Source organism: Pteronotus mesoamericanus, unplaced genomic scaffold (assembly GCF_021234165.1).
Source record: "Pteronotus mesoamericanus isolate MK-2021 breed Mesoamerican mustached bat unplaced genomic scaffold, CSHL_Meso_final contig_163, whole genome shotgun sequence".
Taxonomy (NCBI): Eukaryota; Metazoa; Chordata; class Mammalia; order Chiroptera; family Mormoopidae; genus Pteronotus; species Pteronotus mesoamericanus.
Window position 1 is genome coordinate 5,745,598 of NW_026555064.1, and position 21,129 is coordinate 5,766,726.

Consider the following 21,129-nt stretch of genomic DNA (forward strand, 5'->3'; position numbering starts at 1 on the left):
CGTCTGCTGGGCTTCAGTGAAAATGGAGAAGAAAAGAGAACCTACGCCTTTTGGGTGATATGAGTAGGACGTGAACTAGGAGCAGGGCCCGGCCCATCGCCGATTGTGCAGGCTGGTTCCCGTGAGGGGGGTTTCGGAGGAACAGCCCCGTTACTCCGTGCTCAGTTTGGAGGGCGTGGAGCTGGCGCGCTGCCTGCTCCCCACAGCCCCGGCTGCGGACTATTCAGCGTTCCAGCGTTTGCTGAGGTCTTCACTTTTACAATCTGAAACACTTGGATGTTAATAACAACCAGGCGGAGAAGAGCGGGGGGAAAAAGAGGAAACATCCTTTTTAAAATCAGGGCTCCAGAGCCACGAAGGTTTTCTCTTTAGAAGAAAGATGATTCACCCAATATAAGGGCTAATCCCTAACGGTCTCAGTCACCTGAAGGCTAGCAATTAAAAAAGTCTCTTTTTGATAGCTCTACTGAAAGGATGCCAATCGGGAAGCAAGGGACTTGAGACCTCTAATTATTCTGCACGCACAAAACCACAGGGTCTTTGGATGGACAAGAAATAAACTTCGCCAAAGTAGAAAAACAGTATCAAAAGTCCGCAGGCTAGTGCTGAAACAGGTGGGCAAAAGTGTGTTTACAGTTGTGAGACACAAAATATAGCGTTTATTCTTGTATTATTATTTATTACTGTATTGTTTACTTGTATCACAACTGTAAACCTACTATCACCCACACCTGTATATGTGTCAATACTTTAACATTTCATTCATAGCGGAGAGAAGATTCATGTTGGAAAGAATGAATCCCGGCTTTTCCTGAGAGGAAAAAAGATTTCACACATATGTCCTGAGTGGAGCCTCACATTTTCTTTAAATAATGTGCAAACATAGTTAATTATGGAAGATAAGTGTGCCAACCTGGACACACAGTAAGGCCCAACACCTAAGGAAAAAATTTTACTGTTTATTTTAATTAGTGGTCTCCATCGTGGTACACACTAGTACTTACCTGAGAGAAACATGCAGGCAAAAGTGAAGTAGAACAAAACAAAACAGACAAGTAGAGATCCCCCACATAGAGATTTAGATTTAGGTCACTGCCCCCAAAAACTAACCGGGAAGGTGGTGATAAGTGGGAAAAAGGGAAAATCAATGACATATTTAAAAAATGCAGCTTACTTAATGATTTTATGCATAAAATCTTAAGAACTGGAGTGAATTCTTTATCCTAAAGTATGTCATGTGGTCATAATTATCTCTGTGTAGATGGAAACAATGATGGAACAAAGACATGGTATGCAGCATGAAGAAAATGATACCATATGTGTCTTTTGGGAGAAAAGATAGATAGAACTGATGCCAATGCCGATACATTACAGTAAATAAGGCTGAGGTGATTTTGAATATTTAGTACCAGAAATGTATTAGAAAATAACTTCACAATTTCCAATTGCTGAGGCATAAGGTGAGATAGGAAGACGTGTCCAAGGTGCCTGAGTTACCAGTCCTGCTGTCATACGTCACCTAAGAATGAGGTGCATTTTAACAATGATCCATTAAAGTTTTAGAAGCCTTGGCTGTCTTCTTGGAAAATGCTGTGTGTGGTCTAGAGAGTTATTAAAACGACAAAAGTCTTATTTAATGTGAAGAGAGAAGGATGGGACGTACTGAAGGGGGAAGTCAGAAATTCTGGCTTCCAGCTCTAAACCTGCTGAAAATCTTTGGGCCTCAGGTCCCTCCTCTGCCCAATAAAAATGTTGGGCTAGAACAAGATTTTCTTTAAATACTCTGCCAGCTCTTAACTTGTATGGTTTCTTTCATATCAGAATTCCAGTGTGTAACTGGTTTCTTTGAAACTGTTATTAACTCCATTGATCCCTAACCTAACTTCAGTTCTTCCCTTCATTTTATAGAATTAATTTAATTTTCCCCATTTTTTTTAATCTTCCCATCATTAAGCGTTGGTTAGTCTTTCTGACTTTCTATTTACCCCAAAAGAACAAGGATGTCAGAACCTGTATTAGCACAGACTGAAGCCTTAAGATAATTTATTTACTTTGAATGCATGAGCAGTATTTTAGTTCTCTCCAGGGAAAAAAAAAACATATAGTAAATTTGCCCAGTGAGCCATAAGCATCATACTGTAAATATAATCCTAACTATATGTAAAATGCAAGAAAAATATTAGACAAATGGCTATTTTAAGCTTCTAGACAAGGGCCTATTATAAATAATACTGTAAAGTTACGGCTTTTAAAATTGTTTTGAAAATTAGTTTGATATTGCTTTATGTCCTATTTATGGTCATTTGGAAATGAGATCACACTAACTAGTACTAGTCAAGAATAAATTTTAACCTAGTTTTACTTCTAGTCTTGATATTTGATACACGCTGCACCTCCACTGTAAGAATCCTTTTAGTGCTGGTGGAACAAAAAACATGTACATTTGGGGTCTAATATAATTAGCCTACAGTGACTCTGGTGTTCCTTTCTTAAGACACTTGAATACTCAGAGAGACCTGTACCAATTCCTTGAGATTAGGGCCAATGTTTTATTTTCATTTTCTTAAGGACCTATGATGTTGTTCCACATGCAGCAACTGCCTAAGGAATACTGACGGCCATGAAAATTGGCCATTTAAGCAAACGTTAGTTAACGCCAGTCTGGTAGAAAACATTTGTCTTCGATTTTTAAAATTATAGTATTTCAGACTTGGATAGGTGCTCAGAGATCATCTAGATCTCCAGGTGTTGCCTGCGGCCTCTCTGGGATCCTTGAGAACCTGTCACTGGGTCGGCAAGATCAAGGTATCATTAAGAGTTTATTGCCTTTTTCACTGGTTGACATGTGTACTGTTGATGCAAAAGCAATCGTGGTTAAAACTGCTGGCACCTTAGCATGAATCAAAACAGTAGCACCAAACTGTTCAAGTAGTCACTGTATTCTTCACCAACACACTCTCTCAGTAAAAAATGGAGGTATTAAGCGTAATGAGGAGGAGTTCAGCACGGTCACAGGATAGAAGACAAATATACAAATATCAATTGCATCTCTATGTACAAGCAATGAAAATCCACAAATGAAATTGAGAGACAATTACATTCACAATAGCTTAAAAAATACTTAGGAATAAGTTTAGCAAAAGAGGCATAAGACAGATACACTGAAAGATACAAAATATTGGAGAAATCAAAGAAGATCTGAACAAATGCTATGGAATGGAAGAATCAATATTGTTAAGATGGAAATTTTCCCCAAATTCATCTAAGGGGTCAATACATTCCCCATCTATATTCAAGGCATTAACAAACTGATCTTAAAATTTATGTAGAAAAGTAAAGATCTAGAATAGCCAAAACAATTTTGAAAAAAGAAAAAGGACAAAGCAGGGTTTATAGTACCTGTTTAAAAACTTACTAAAAAACCCCAATAATCAAGACAGGATGGTATTGGCATAACAACAAAGAGATCAGTGGAACAAAAAGAAAGTTCAGAAATAAACCCTTCAACATTTATCATCAGTTGAGTTTTGACAAAGGTGTCAAGGCGATTCAGCTAGGAAAGAATAGCCTTTTCAGCAAATGGCACTGGAACAATCGGATATGCCTGTGCAAAGAAAGAACTTAGATGCTTGCCTCACATCCTACACAAAACTTAATCCAAACTGATTATAGATCTAAAAGGAAGAGCTAAAATATTAAACTCTTTAAAGAAAACATGGGAGAATTTTTCTGTGATCTTGATTTGGCAAAGATTTCATAGACATGATATCAAAAACATGATCCATAAAAGAAAAGTTTGATAAATTGGATTTAACCAAAATTAAAGACTTTTGCTTTTCAAAAGACACACCAAATGTGGGAGGTGGGAGGTGGGGGGTGGGTAAGACAGAGGAGAGTAACGGGGGAAAAACTGGGACAACTGTAATTGAACAACAATAAAGAATTTAAAAAAGGAAAAAAAAGAAAATAAAAAGAAAAGCCACGGAATGTAAAAATATTTGCAAATTATATATCCGATGAAAGATTTTGGTCCAAAATACATAAAGAACCCTCACAATTAAAAACTATAAGACTAAAAGATTTAAATAGTTCACTGAAGTAGATATACAAATAGCTAAGAACATGAAAATTAAAAATGTTCAACATCATTAGTCATTAGGGAAATGTAAGTTAAAACCACAAAGAGATAGCACTACACATCATTAGAATGGCTTTGATGAAAAAGACTGACATAGCAAGTGTTGGTGAGGACGTGGAGAAACCGGAACTCTTACAGAATGCTGGGGAAAGTGTAGATGGTACAACCACTCTCTTTCTTGACAGTGATGTGATTCACCAACATTGTTTCTGTTTCTTCAGTGTTACATATCTCATTTGTGTGGATTTAGTTCTGTACAATTTCTCACACGTATAGGTTTGTGTATTCACTACTAGTTAAGATATGGAGCAGGTCCATCACCATGAGAATCCCTATGATGTCCTCGTATAACTCTCTTCCCTCCCCTCCCTGTCACCATCTGTAACCCCTGAATGAGTCCTCCATCTCTGTATCATTTGTCATTTCAAGAATGTTATACAAATGAAATCACACAGTATATAATCTTTAGAGATGGTTTTTTGTTTTTTTTTTTCACCCAGCATGATCCCCTTGAGGTTCATCCAAGCTGTTGTAAGCATCTTCTGCTTTGTAGCATGACAACAAACTGAGTCCCACTGGTCAGGGCCGAGCTGTTGTAAATATCAACAGCTTGGTTCTTTTTATTTTATAGTCCTATGAAATGGATGTACTATGGCTAGTTTAACCATTAACCACCTGTTGAAGAACATCTGTGCTGCTTCCTGGTTTTGGCTATTACAAATAAAGCTACTTTGAACATTCATGAACAGATTTTTGCATAAACATACTTTTCATTTCCTTGGGATAAATGCCCAAGGGTGCAATTGCTGGGTCTTATGGTAATTGCATGTTTAGTTTTGTAATAAACTGCCAAACTTGGCATGAATGAGCAATCCAGTTGCCTCCTCATCCTTGTTAGCATTAGGCACTATCATTTAAAAAAAATTTGTAGCTACTCTGATACATATATAGTGATATCTTACTGTGGTTTCAATTTGCATTTCCCTAATGGCTAATGATGTTGAACATCTTTTTATGTGCTTATGGGTTTTATTGAAGAGGATATTTCCCATATTAAAAATTTCTGTTCAAGTCTTTCACCCATTTGATATTTGGGGTTTTTTTTTTTGCTATTGAGTTTTGAAGGTGATGAGGTCTTATTTATAGTTTTGAAGTTCATATCTTGAGCTCTGACCTCCCAGGGGACAAAATGGAGGAAGATGAGAGGCAGGAATGAAAGCCGGGCAGAATGGTTGGTGAGGTGCCACAGGGATAGGCAAATTTTTTTGGTAAATGGCTAGAGAGTAAATAGTTTAGGTTTTGAGGAACATACAGCATCCGTAGGAACTACTCACATAAGCAATGAGTACGGCTGTTTCAATAAAACTTCATTTATAAAAATAGTCATTAGGCCAGATTTGCCTTACTGCTGTCTGCCACCCTGGGTCAAAGACTCAGACAGAAGAAAGGTGCTTGTAAATTAGGCCCTGGAATATCATCTTAGTGATAATTACTCTGGATTTAGTTCCCCTCCTTTATGGTGGCTTAGTAGCTCAAGGCAATTTTGAGGTCACTCCATAAAGCCAATGAAAATATTACTGTGAAGTTAACTATTTTCCCAGAACAAAAAGCAGGAAAAGTTTCAACCAATCTAAGTTTAAACACATTCATAGGACTGTAAAACTCAGTGCTCACCCATTGTACACAGTTCTGAAGACTTTTTTGGGAATATGTGTTATGTTCCCACTTCCATTCAAAATCTAGTCAGTAGTTTTGATAAAATGTATTCCTGGATGCTACAGTGCAAACTTTGTTGATGATTTTAAGAGGGATTTTCTTTTAGACCTGTCTTCATGTGCTACAACTTGGTAAATTTCTTAACAACAATCCCTTAACAATCTTGTCTTACTATAATGCAGTAACCAGGTTACAACTAAACCTCACACTTTCACCTAGCAACTGGCACACCCAGCATGTGGCATTAACAAAAATAACCTCAGAGAGATTACCTAGAAAACTTAATCAATACAACTTTTACTCTCCTAACATTTACGGTCTATAACAGTGCTTCTTAGTCTATGTTTCATGGTATGTTTTAAAGTTTTAGATAAATAACCATTTATTATAACAGTAATGGAAAGTAACAAGTAGTTCTAAAACCTAATTTTACTTCTGTATCTCTTGAAATTAATTAATTTTGCTTTAGTCGTATATATTACTTTGGGAGAAAGAGAAATGACAGTTTTCCTGTTTTTAAAGAGAATGTGAATAGGTGTTTCACATTTAAAACATTATTTTTTTTGTATGTTCAGTGGTTTCAAAAACTGCAACAAAACACTGAATATAATACTGCCCTGGAATTTGGGCTAACTTGATTAAATCTATGCTTGTATCCTCAAATAGAACATGAACAACTCAAATTCATGTTTACCTTAGATTTTTTTGTTTTCTATAAAAATGCGTGAGTTATTTGGGGGTTATCCATTATATAGAGGTATATAATAGATTTGTCTGAAAAGCAAAGAAGAGTTACAATGAGCAAAGTTTATTCAAAGGCTGCACAGATCTTTAGCTTTAAAACTGGAAAAAAACCTGTGTAGGAAATTCTGCCTGGTTCCTAATACTCTACCGTGCCCTGGTATAGCTCTCCAAAATTACTGATTAAAATATAAAAGGATAATTATCAAGATTTATATTAAAATTATCTTTATCACATAGGTATATATTGATATGTATTACATATATTTTTATATACTATATACATACGTAGGTCTTATACATGTATATACAAATGTATTTTTCAGCACATATTTTCACACAAATAGCTACATATGAGACTGTCCATAGATGTACTTTTCATATCAGCTCAGAGCTGGAAACTATTTCAATGCCTACCATTGAATGGACAAACTCTGGCATATTCAGACAGTGGAGAACTATACAATCATGAGACGAATGAGCCATGAATAAACACAACAACGCGGCTTACTCTCACAAACATAACGTTGGGCAAAAGAAGCCAGACAGAAAACGGTGTATATCGTATGATCCCATTCATGTATATTTATATGAGACACCAAAACAGGCAAATTCATGCCGCTGGAAGGCAGGAAAGTGGCTGCCGTGGGATGTAGGGCGGGGAGTGCCTGAGGGACCTCTGGGCGCAGGTGAAGTTCTGTCTCTTGATCCTGGTTACACAGACGTGCTCATTCTGTGGAAATTCGCAGAGCTAACACTTACCATACATACATTTTTTGTATGTACGTATATTATACTTCAATAGTGTTTAAGAAATTTACAAAATGCTGGAGCTCTTAAAGGATGTAACGCTAGTCTAATTTTCATAGATTTAGCTTCTGTAAAATCAAATTTGTGTAAACAATAGAAATATGTAGAAAAACACAACATTTATGTCATAAATAATACCAAGACCTATTTATTTTGTGAAACTAAGGTAAAAGTTCATAGTAGTCAGAGTTTTTGTTTTCTTTTCATCTTTTGCACAGACATCCTGCAGAGCTGTCTTATCTGACATAACGCTCATGCGATGGGTTACAGTGTATTATTCAATATTTGGCAAAAAGATGTGTCCATTACCTCTCATCTGCTGACATGCAGTGACTTTGGGCACTTGAACATGTTCAATATTGTTGGCTTTTAAAGTTAGGGCTCTTAATGAAGTTCCTTTTTCAAATTGTTTTAGATTTAATGGAGCCATTTCATAAAAAACTATACTTGATATATGTGTTTAAAAATTGAGGATTTCTAGCTTCTTTTATTTATTTATTTTTGGCTTAAAACAGTACCCATTTTATGTTTCACAATTTTGTGGTCCAGGAGGCTGAGCAGGGCTTGGCAAGGTGATTCTTCTGTTACATCAACTGAGGTCACTCCGTCGTGTTCAGCTGGCTAATGGGCTGGTCTGAAGAGTCCAAGAGGGCTTCCCACACACACTGGGCTTCTTGGTGGTGATGGCTAGAAATCTAGTCTTCTTTTGAAAAGAAGCCTAGCTTCTTTTAAAATATCATTTGAGACATATTCCCAAATGTCACATGTTTTGCTTTCACATTCCCCTTTTAATCCCTATGCATCTTTTTTATACACCTAAGAGGGAGGTTTAGCAATGTAATCTTTAGTTTATCAGCAAAATCTGATGTTTCAACTCAACTGAAAATATGGGCTAGCCATAGAGACTCATTTCGTGTACCACGCCCACAGGAGACTTTCCAGTGACGGGGGTGGGGTGGGGTGGGGCACCAGTTTGGCAAAGAGTGTTCCTCTGAGCAGATGAGCAGATGTATGTGTCTAGGCAACGGTCCCTCAAGGAATTCACACTTTCCTTTCAGTTTATTTTATTTTTTGGCTCCCTTTTGTCAGTTGGCCTCACCAACATGACAATGAAGACAGAATACAAAAATCTGTTTACCACTTGTTTCATTGCAATCTGCAAGACTCACAATATAAATGCTTTTCTGGAGGACAATCTTGGTATCATTCACATTTTCCTTTATAATGTTACTTCTGTTTTATTTTATTATCTTAATAAAATTTTTGAAAATTTTGATTGATTGAGCAAGACTTTGACCTGTTGTTTCACTTATTTACGCACTCATTGGTTGATTCCTGTATCGCCCCGACCGGAGATCAAATCCCATAACCTTGGTGTATCAGGATGACTCTCTAACCATCAACTGAGCTACTCGGCCAGGGCTAGGTTACTTCGTTTTAAATAAGCAACTAACGAAGCTGTTGGATTTAATGGAGGAGATAAAAGGTGATGCCTTTCATCACTGAACATAGTCTTTGGAAATACATTTCTGTCCTGGAGGTGCCATGTTGGTAACTGTGACGTTCGCCTTAGGAGGCAGGTGCATGGGAGAGAAGCAGGGGCGACGGCCCTGACGTCACATTGGATTCAAGCCCCGGCTCCGCCACTGGCTGGCTGGGCGACCTCACAGACAGCCTTAAACTCCGTGCCTTAGTTTCTTTATTTTTGGAATTCAGTAGTGAATCAAAGGTGCCTTGTGAGGGACAAATGAGTTACCCTGGAACCCAGTAAACACTAATGAAGCGTTAGGTAATATTATTCTTATGTTGTATATTGGTATGAATAACACTTTAATATTGCATATTTTCCTTCATTAATTTAGGAAATGTCTCTCAACATAGTAGCCGGAAAGTTCTTGTTAAATTTAAATGAGAACGTGCCATTCGTCTGCTCATAAACTTCTAAAAGCTTCCTATCTCACCCAGAGGAGAAAGCTAAAGGCTTTATAAAGGTGCTTTGGTAGGGAGACCATGTTTCCTGATTTATCCAGGACAGTTTTCCTTTATGCCTACTGTCCTGATATAATCATTGCTAGTGTCTCCTTTTACTCTCGGAAATATCCCAGCTGGGACAATAAACTACATGGCCCCCCTCTGATTCCTATGTAACCTGCCTGCCCCACCCCCCCCGTCCCTGTGGTCGCTCCTCTCTGCTTCCGCCCCAGCGCCAAGGCCTCCTCACTCCTTCGTTCACCTGCCCGCACACTTCGCCTCAGAGCCTCTCACAGTTCAGTTCCAGTGGCTGGGCTGCTCTTATTTAGTGGCATGGTTTGCTCCTAAATCTCTTTTAAGTTTTTACTCATCTGTGTCTTTGTATTGAGGCCTTGATCATCCACCCACTCTTAGATTAATATCTTCTCCCTCCTTCCCCATTTTATTTTTATCCTTAGCAATTATCTCCTATACTATATGTTTACTTATTTAGCTGGCTTATTATTTTGTTCTTCCATGAGGGCAAGGATGTTTGCCTGTTTTTGTTCACTGCTATTTCTCCAACGACTGGTACACAGGAAGAGCTCAGTAAGAACTTTTTGAATGATTAAGAACATTTAGACAAGAAAAGACCCAATGTAACTACATAACCAAATAGCCAACCAGATGCCATCCCCACTACCTTCTAATATAAAATCTGATCTAAAATAATAGGACTCTTGTGTTTAGGATGAGTGTTACCAGAAGCACAAGTTGACCAGCTCTCACTATTGATACTGGTCTCCAATTAAGTTGTTTCAAAAGTTGTGATAGCAAAAACTGTCGATAAAACTCCTAGGGATGTTAAATTCTAAACAGTGACCTCAAAGTTTGTACATCCAAAAATACTATTAAATTTCTCTGAGGGTACATTTGGTTTTTGCTTCTTGAGTTCAGGAACACTGAGAACTTCAAACCTTCCGAATTTAAATAAACATTTTATAGTATGTGCTTTTGTAAAATTTTTGATGTTTATATTTAAACACAGGGCTACCAAAAATTAACACTGAATGGTACTATGTTCAGGTCTATTATTGAATTTAATTTCAACAATTAATTTTATAATGAAGCGAAGTTTTTCCAAGAAAAACTAGACCTAGTTAAAAATAAAGTTGTAGCTGTAGAAAGCAGTTACTCTAACTCCCAGGAGAATATGGTAGAGCTAGAAGGCAGTTGTAGAATTTCTGGCAGTCTATCAAATTTACTTTGACAGAATTTCTTAAGACATTCCTTATTTAACCACTGTCTTCTTAGAATCAACTTGAGAGTCAGTAAACTTGATACCCCATCCTCTTTCACTTTAGTTTGTGCACTCTCCAGACTAATTGTGTTAACATTGTATAATAATAAAGAAGTAACACTCAGATCCAGGAAACTCATTAAATAGATACATTATAGAAAGGGTTTGGCATACAAGAGCCAGAACATCTGCTTTTACTGAGGAGAATGCTGGGATCAGCGCCACATCACACGTGCACCGCTTATCACATGAAAATTCCTTTCTCCACGTAAAACTTTATGTTAAATTTAGAAAAGAGCAAACTCTTTCAAGGACTAAACTCTTTGATGGATGAATATCATCAGGAGCGCTGCTTTCTCCATCTTAACACCTTCCTAACGAGAAGAACTCTAAAACCATCTCTCCCTCCTCAGCCATGGGAAACAATCTTGCAGTTATGGATGGTTTCCATTCCCCCTCAGAAATGATAATAACTATGCTGTGAGCCAAATGCTGGGGCTAGCAGAGCAACCTCACATGAGAATAATTACTGAACATAACCATGAGAGAAAGCAGTGAGGTTCCCAGACACAGGAAGCGAAGTCAGAGGGGAGGTAGAGCTGGAGAAGGTTCTGAGGCTTTTCCAGACAGGAACTTCCTTATAACCGCAAATTGGGTAATAAATTTATCACTCTGCCATCTTATACGTACATATATTCTTAAATCATCTAGTTACCATAATGAACTTTTGCAATGCATGTCTTAGCAATGCCAGAAAATCAACCTATTTTCTATTCTCTAAAGAACACAATCTTTTGTGATAGGAACGTTCATTTTAATATTCCAAATCACTGGTAGGTTTAATATTTCAATCACAACCACAACTGCAGCTGTGCTCAAAGAATGTATATTGCACAGAAATCTTGGAAGGAACCCTTCATTTGGTTATATGTACCAGAGAGAGAGGAAATGAAACAACACAATGCCTGACCTATAGGAAAAGAACGCGATCTCCAAAGAAAAAAGAGATCGTGTTATGTGCGGCTCTGCTTTGTTTGCAAATTTATGGACTCTGAGACATTCCTGGTTTGAACAAAAAAAGTAGAAATTTAGTAATTTCAAAAAGCAAATCTGCCTCTAAATCTGGGATTGCATGGGCAAAAGACATTCTTATAGAGGCAACCACAGTATATTTGCTAATTTTACTCATCATCAGATCCTTTCAAAGCTGGGCCAGTGCTGGATGCAGGAGATACGATGATAAATGAGAACGATGGCAGCTTGCCTCAAGGAACTTGCAGTCTAGTGGGTTAGACGGCCAGGTGAACTGGTAAATACAATACAGGGTGTGTGTTAAGTGCTAACACAGGGTTAACAGAGGGCGTCATGGAAGCACAGGGAAAGGCACTGGTCCAGGGTGGGTCTTGGATACTCGCCAGACAGAGATGTTTAAGCTGAGACCTGAAGAATAAAGTGGAGTAAGCCAGAGGAGGCATGAGGAAGAAATATGTCAGGTGGAAGGATCATCGTGGTCTTCTCAGATGACCAGCTTAGTGGAAGGAGATAGAGGCAGAGGAAGAGCGTGCAGAGAGAAGCGCCTGGAAGGAGGTGGGGTCAGGGGTATCTGCAAGGAACACTAACTGGAAGGCATCGCACCAACAAGGGGCAGAGATCCTTGTCAAGGGACACATTTCCTGTCCTAAAATTCAGGGCTACAGTTTCTATACGTACTTTTATAGTACAGTACTATTACTGGAGTACATGAGAAAGGTCTGTTTATTTGCTTGATGAGTAAAAGGGTTAGACAAGCATCCTTATCACATATGCAATTCCTTGGTAATCTGATCAATTTGAGGGACTAGCATGTGCAGACCACAGATGATATCCTGTGCCTTGCCCATAAATGAAGAATCCCTCTGAGAAATCATCATCATCATCATCATCATTATTTTAATGTCAAGGTCTCAGAGAAATCTGATTGGAAACTTCATTTTAACAGGGTCCTACTCAGATCAAATCCTATCAATAAGCATTTACTGAACAAGTATCATGTTTGAGGCATAAAAACCTGTCAGCTGTGGCATTTGTTTTTTGAGATGTTAACCGCCTTGCTGATGTGGTGTGTGGAGAAACAGCTTTCGTACAGCTGCCCTGACTGGGTGGACCCTGGTCGCACAAGATGCCAAAGGCTATGTGGATACCAGACAACTGGCCCTGTGTGAGCCTCTCTGGTCTCCACCTTTCTCAGGTCCTCTGCCAGAGCAACATACTGGGAGCCTTGACGTCCCACTGCAGAATATTCCTGATCATTTCATACAGAAATTGGATGTTTATTTTTCATTGCTGTCCTCAACAAAAGGTGGTTACTTAGATTAGACCCAACTAGTAACCAACAGCCAGTTACTGAAAGCTCTCACTGGCCGCTGGGCTCGTCTTCCCAGGTCTGCTGTACCCCGCGTGTTCGGTGAAGGCGTTGTTCACCCACAGTACTATCTCTGACATCACGAGTTCCGACTCCCCGCTGCGTCTATCAGAGATTCCTCCATCAAGTCACCAGACTCAACGTCCTTCTTCCCATGGCCATCGCTCTAACCTTCTCCACTCTACTTCTCTTACATGTATTTCTCCACATTTCTGTTTTATTTGCTAGGCCAAGTCTCTGCGTGCACATATGGAAGAGCTGAAGCACATGGTACCAAGCTCTGGCCCACCCATGTACAAACATCACTTCTAGTGTTTCTACTCTATTCAAAATTATAACCCAGCTCCCTATGGACAAACTCCATGACACAAACAGAATCTTATGAATCATTAAAGAATATAATTATTAAGTTCTATACTTCTAATCTATACTGTCATTAAGTAATTGGGCATTATTTTTGGTCCCCAAATACAGATATAGTGTTTTAATTGCTTAGTAATGAATGCATGTATTTCACATAGAGATTAATTTACATGGCTAAGTTTTTGCATTTCTTAAAAATTCAAGATATCAGATTGTGTCATTTCTTGACAAATTGAACCCATCATCTGTTTATAAGTGTGGGTATTTGAAAGGGTCTGCTAACTGATTCCCTTCCTCCCTCCTGTTCTTTTCTGTCTTCTCTTGAAATTAGTGGGTTTTTTTTTTAACAATTAAAAATTACAGTGATTCTTTGATAAGATTAGCAACAGCTTTTCTTCAATACTGCCACTTGCAAGGCCCTTTGATGCTTGAGAACGGGCATGCATTTGCTCTCTTAGGATCCTTCTGCTTTACATTTTCTCCCAGACTGCCTGATTTTGTCACCAGTTAATACAACATGTCTGCGTATGTGAAAGGGTCAGAAGAGCTCCTTTCCATTCTTTGGTTTATTATTTTTTTTCTCAATGCAGCGTATATAACTCCAGATTAACTCATTTTTCAATGCAGAATCTGTAAATGCCTCAGCAGCAGCAATTCAGGGACTACATCCAGCCTCTCGGCGAATGTTATTTAGGGCACAGCATGTTACTTCGAAGGCACAGTGACGGCATTCCAGCAAGAGCTGAGCATGCATGCTGAGGAGTGGTTAAGACGTAATTTAAGTTATGTCCAGAGTCGGGAGGGCCTTGGCTGCTCACCATGGGAGCTCCTGGGTGTTTCTGGGTAGAAGGACACCCCACAAGTAGAAGCACAGTGCAGACAGGCTAGAGGGAGGAACCCCTGAAGACAAAGAGATCTTTTGGATATTTCTGGAATCGTGTGGAGTGAGTCCGCTCTTCCATGCCCACAGAACATCCAGCACTGCCCTGCACTAGCTGAGCGGGATAAAGACATCAGAAACAGCCCAGTGGCTTTGCTGTTCAGTTGTGTTTTACATCACATTCATATATGGAACACTTTCAGTACCATTTCTTTCAAAGTGAGAGAAAGGGAAGAAAATGCGACCAGAAAGAATACTTTATCACTTGTAACGTTACTGCAGTCCAATCAGCAAGTCTGTCTTGCCCGAAGATTCTCCTCAGGGGCCCCTCCCACTCATGCTGACTCTGCTATGACTCAGTGTAACCTTCCCTGCCTGGACGCCTTAGAGCTGAGTATACCAGCAATTGAGAGAATCGTTAAACACAATGACCTGTGTGCTCTGAAAACTCATCATTCTTTGAAGAGCAGAGCAAATACCTTCACATTCTTCTTTCAACCCAATTCTTCTAATAGGGTGGGGGCAATAAAGGAGCTCCATGCCTCCTTTTAATAGTTAATAGCATGTTCTCCAAGTCTACACATTATTTTCATTTCATATGTACCTAAACATAGTAGTAAAACAAGATGGACAATTGCTACTTTGCCCTGAAGAGGCAGCTTCACATGGTTCGAGAGGAATCACAGGTCTGATGTGTGAGACCCCAAAGCAGCAGAGTCTTACAGAAGGAGGCAGCTATGGAGAAAAGGCGTGAGGGCCTGGTGCCCACACTGCTTGGAAGGATCCCTCTTGACTCTCCTGGACTGAAGTCAGAGGAGCACCAACGCCTCCTAACCTAGGGAAGAGGCCTGAGGAAGGAGACACAGCCCCCAGACAGCAGACGCCTTTTCAGCTCCCTCCAATGCTTTTCTCTTTTCCTCTGGGAAAAGACAGAAATGACTAAAGGGTAGTTTTTGTTGAAACCAAAAGGTTTACTTTCTAAAAGCAATGTTGGTTAAATGACTCATTACATATGTTTTAGAAAACAGGAATTACACCAATGTATACCTGTGATGTAAAAACACAACAGTCACACTGTCCATATTATTTAAAACTACAGTAGGTATTACAGTATGTTCACCCCTCAGTATCTATGGGGGATTGGTTCTAGGAGCCCTGCAAATACCCAAACCTTTGGATGCTCAAGTCCCTTACATAAAATGGCATAGTATTTGCATATAACCTGGGCACCTCCTCCTGTACACTTTAAGTCACATCCAGGTCACTTATAATACCTAGCACAATGTAAATGTATATAAATAGCTGTCAAGCTGTATTGTGTCCCAGGGAGTAATGATAAGAAGAAAAAGCCTGTTTATGTTCAATATACACATGACTGTGGCACGCCTAACTACAGAGTCATGTTAGCAACAATGTAACTTTTTTTCTAAATATTTTCAATGTGTAGTTAGTTGAATCTGCCTAAGCAGAACCTGTGGCTATAGAGGGCAGACCGCATTGGATTTCCAAGAGGTAAGAACCATATAGTCAGATAAGAATGTGGTGTTTTTTTTTTATCCATTACTATATGAATGTAAAACAAAGGATTTTCTTTTCAGATTTTCAACAAATTTGTAGATAGATAGTCCAGATGATCTCACTTAAAAATGTTGCTATGCAGTAGAAAAGACGTTTGGTCTAGTGATTGGCAGATAACACCTTAAAGCGACATGCAAGTCCCCTTCCCAGCAGTTGCAGATATTGATTTGCCAAGAAACTGATTTGCATATGGTGAAATAGGGATTATTAGTTCAGAGAGGGTTAATTATTCTCCTGAGCCATAATAGGTTGGTTAACTGGTGTGGAAGCATGAATAATCAATGTTTAATACTCCATACAGTGACTTCTGAACAGTCAAATTTTGAATGAGTCATAACATTTTCCAATCTACTGTTTAAGAAATAAGTCTTGAGAAAGTCAAGTGTTGAATACACGTTAATACTTCATAAAGAGAAAATTACCTTTTAAAGGAAAAAAAAAGTTCTGTAGCATATGTTAAACATTTTAAATTACAAATTTTCATTTTGCATCGTTTGGTTCTAATATCCCATTTGAACTTCAAATAGAAAACATGTATTTATGTATTCCGTGGAAAGAGATGGTATGTGATGTTTTTAAAAAATTATTTGTTGTCTAATTTCCCCAATTTTGCAGGCTACTGTGTAATCTGCAATGTTTTTTATTTGTAGTGTTGAAAATTGTAACCATTGCTTACATCATTATTGTTGGACCACTGATTTTTCTGGTCCAAAGATAAACTGTGGCTAGGATATTTTGCCACAGTTTAAGTGTATCTATTGGAAACTTAAAAGTTATGTCTGAATTGACAAAACTTGCCATTTAAAGTCCTATTTCAAAATATGACTGTGCACAATAGTTTCATTTTTATAGATAATACACAGAAGAAAAAATAAAGGCCGAGGAAAGAACTTTTCCTGGCCTTAGAATACCGACATTCCATAGTATCTGGCAGAGATCATGATTGTATTTGAATTTTAGTTCATTTGCATTCTTGCAGCAAGTTTCCCCTCACAATCACAAGACCAAATATGGACTATCTAACTCCTTTTGGCTTCCATTTGTTTTGGTACTAAACAGTCCTGAAAGCAAGGAGACAACAGTAACAGTGGGCTGGCTATGTCCTTGCCCACTTGGGCACTAACTTGGTCTCATTTGCCTTTTTGGATCCCGTTGCCCAGCTTGGGGAGGACACGCAGTGGGCACTCTCTGAATGTAAACGGAGGAAGCGAAGGAGGCAACAGTACACGGATGCCTCCTTTAAACGGTTTAGTCACTGAGGTCAACCCTGGCCTGCGGTCACGTGGACCCCATTGTCTCTAAGTTGCCCAGGTGACTGAGGAAAGCCAGCATGTGCTGTGGCTCCAACCATCAGTCGAGACTGTCAGAATAAACTAGCTGCTCTTCCTTTCAAGCCACACTGTGGATGTCGGGCTTCTGAACAGCATCACCTTAAAAAGGTAACTGCAACTGAATATATTTTAAATACTTTGTGGGCACAGGAGGTCTCACTCTGAAAAATCGAATCTCAGAAAAATCAAGTGATCGCCCCAAGATTGCCCATCTACTCAGCAAGCTCCGGGATGGCATGAGACTCCGATGCATGAAAGACAACTTTGAAGAGTCATTCCCAAAATGCTATTTGGCTAGCAATTAAGTTAGAAAAGAAGTGTAACATTTAACAAATAATGAAAATTTAAAATACCGCTAGTTGTAAGATAGCAGAAATTGTTCTCAGTAAAAACAGAGACTAAAATTCAGAGGTTCAGAAAAATCTGCAGCAACTCTCTTACTGTGGAATCAAAGCATAGGTTCAAACTTGCAAATAATACCTGTGGTGATGTCCTACCTTAAACACATTGATAGGGAGATCAATGACCACATAGATAAGGTCTCCGAGGGCAAGGCTGGCTATCAGCGCGTTGGGGCCGTTCCTCATACACTTGTTCTGGTAAATGATCCTGAGCAGAGTTGCATTCCCCACCATTCCCACGATGAAAATAGTACAAGATATCACAGTGTTAATGTACTTGAAGGCTGAAGTAATCTTAGTCTGCTGCGGGCAGTAGTTGTGCTTGGAGCCATTGCTGGGTAGGGCCAACTTAGAGGGTCGACGGGTGGTAGCCAGGAAGCTGAGCTCTGTCCCATGAAAAGTGGTAAAATCTTCCACACCAGTGCTGAGATTTGCGTTGTAGTTCTCAGGATTATCACTACTTACACATCCAAGCAGCACCACCCAAAAGGACACCCTGAAGCAAAACGTTTCCATCTTGATGCAGATTTGAGGAAATGCCTCTTGTGCTCCTTTTACACACTCACTTTTTTTTTCACCTAAAAAAATAGGATAAAAAATAATTTTGGTTACAAAATTCAGCTGCCAGTAAGACTGTAGTCAATGGTTATTCACTGCTTCAGTTAAAAAGCAGATATTTGGTAATGATAAGATATTGGGTTGGCCAAAAATGTTAATTTGGTTTTTTTATGTAAGGTGGCTCTAGCACTGCTTAGTTGTCTTTATCTTTATTCAAAACAATTTTTGTTAGATTGTTTTGTGGCAACTGTCATATGAGAATGCATTTTTTAAAAAACTTATCAAAATTGGTGAATTTTTGTGCATCTATTTTTGTAGCTATGTCAGCTCACCCCAAAGAGCAAACCAGAAAAAAGACCAAAGCTCATGAGGGCAAGGGGTCCTCTCACCTCTGTTCACTGCTGTGCTTGTATCTAGATTCTAAAAGGCACTAGGATATGTCAATTTCTTGTTTCAGAAGCAGATTAAAAGTTATTGTTTTCTATTCACTATACCTAGGCTTATAAGAACCTGAATTACAAAAATCTTCAAGAATTGGGATACATTTTATTAGTGGAAGAGAAAAGGCATTGTATGCTCAGTAAGTTACACAGTGTTAAGGCATAAAATTATTAATTCTACAATTAAGAATCCAGTATCCCCAAATGTGTGCTGTTCTTCACGTGGTAAATTATGAACATGGGAATAAAATGCAGCATCATTAGCCACTTAAAGTATTACAGAATGCCAATTTAAAATCAGAACTCTGGTTAACACACACTCTCTATATATAACAATTTTAGTTTTAGTTCCATGTGACATAACTGATAGAGGCAAAATATCTATTTTACTAGAAACCTTGATGATTAATGTGTACGACCTACATATTCTGACAGGAATCTTTGGCTTTTAAAACCATGCCTCAGAAATCACTGTCAACAGCATTTGCCACCGAGTAGAACTGGGCGCACTGGGCTTTCCAAGGGACCCACGCCCAGTCACGGTGCTGAGCACTGCGCACGCATGATGCCATCTAATCGAGACCACATCCCTGTGAGGCAGGTACAGTTCCGTTACAAAGATAAGGAAACAGAGGCTCAGGAACGTCAAGATGCCTATCAAAGCCACAGTGCAGGGCAGCAAAGCTGGGATTCCAAGGCAAATTAACCCAACTTTGAGCCTTAGCTCTTAGCTACTAGATACACTGTCTCTCATTCTCATGTTTCTCTTAGCACCTGCAATGTTTTAATGAAGTTTCCATCTGTTTGCTTGTTTCAGTCACTTGCAGAGAGGAAGAGGTCTTTCCAAAGTCTAGGTTTCTACTTTAATCCTTAAAGACAGGATGCTGGGAAAATGAGGGGGGGAGGATAGTGGTAACACAATAATCAAAAGTAAATAAAAACAGCCCCTCACATTGAAATAGTTTTATATTTTCTTTTCTGTGAGTTTTAATGAATCTTTAAATGAAGACCATAAGCTCATTTATGAAGTGATATATGTCTATGACATATAACTTAATTTTTAAGAAATTGTGTCTGTTTTCTTAATCTATTCATGGTTGGTATTAACCACTTTTGGGATTTGGACAGTTATCAGTAAAACTTAGGTTTGGTCAATATGTGGATGAAACAAGATTTATTCAGGTTTTATAGAAAGCCTAAAATAAATATAAGGTGCAAATGCTACATACTTCAGCCTTCCCCTGAGCTTTTTCCTAGGAACCAGAAATAATAACGTTTTATGTGTAGTAGTAATACATTCTATTATGCATCTATCTGTTATTCGACTTGAACTTTGTACCTGTGGGTTGGCAGGGGAATATCCCTATTTTACTCATAAGGAAACTGAGTCTTGAGGAGATCAAGTTTTCATGGCCAAGAAGCAGCATGACAGATACAACACCTCACTTTACTTTGCTTATAGGACTTGACTTACTCTGATACTATAAAAACAAATGATAAAAACATCGATTTTCTAAGCTGGGGGCATTCTATGACCATGTCAGATATACTTGGACTTGTAGGTAGTTGGCAGTTCTTTCTTGCTTCTTACAGTTTGGAGTGAGTAACTTACTGAATATTGACAGACACTATTTCCATTCAACAGTGGAGACCAGGACTCTGAGAACAAAGCATCCTATCATCCTCCAAGTCAGAGATGGGAGAAAAAATACTTCAATGTATCTTGTGCTGCTTAATGACTAAAGCTTCTCAGTTTCCCAGTTAGAATGGAACCTTCAGCAATAATTGTATTAAAACTAAGAGGAAAAGGCTTTTTCCAGAAATGGAATGTCTCTTTGCCTATTAGAGTCTGTTGGGAGGATATTTGGTGAACTGATCTGGCTTATCTGGGGGTATTCCGCCACCCAGGAAATGCACAACTAGTGTTCGAACATTAGATTGTTGGTTTGCTTGGTCAACTGATTAGGGAAGGAGCTAAGGAGGCCAAGGCTGTGGTTTCTTAACGAACTGTGAGCTAGTTGCCATTCAAGACACTTTTCTTCCTCCTCCAACAATGACACCATCCCAGAAATCATTTCTGATGACATCTCCATCAGCTCGCTCTCTACACGTGTTAAGCTGCAGAGCTAAGAGATATTTTGCAAAGGCATACAAATACCATATATTGGGTGAAAAATATAAAACCATGCAAAAGAAGCCTCTTCGAATGCATGTTCCTCCAAGGATGAGCCTGTAGTTCATTTCCATGGATCTAAGGCATGCTGTACTTGGAATAACCAGTCACAGCTGTAGAGAAACATCTCAGGTTCAGACCTCAAGGACACGGTTTATAGATTTAGCATTCTTCTATTTGGCGTCCAAGAATTTGCTGAAGTTCAAAAGCTGTTATTAAGGAAGGGGACTGAACACTTATGCTTACACTTTAACCATTTAATGCCTCTGATCCTCAGGATCGAAGCCTACCTGTAATTAGTACAATAATTTGGAAATTCCAACTTTACCCAAATGGCCTGAGTTTAAGG

General features: G+C 38.8%; 1 protein-coding gene across 1 annotated transcript in view; it reads right to left on the minus strand.

Annotated features, from left to right (window-relative positions):
* Positions 1-21,129, minus strand: part of EDNRA (endothelin receptor type A) — a 48,694-nt gene that overhangs the window by 26,346 nt on the left and 1,219 nt on the right. The window contains exon 2 of the mRNA XM_054562765.1: positions 17,706-18,187. Within this exon, the coding sequence (XP_054418740.1) occupies positions 17,706-18,125 (420 nt within the window). The 5' untranslated portion in view covers positions 18,126-18,187. The remainder of the gene's footprint in view (positions 1-17,705; positions 18,188-21,129) is intronic.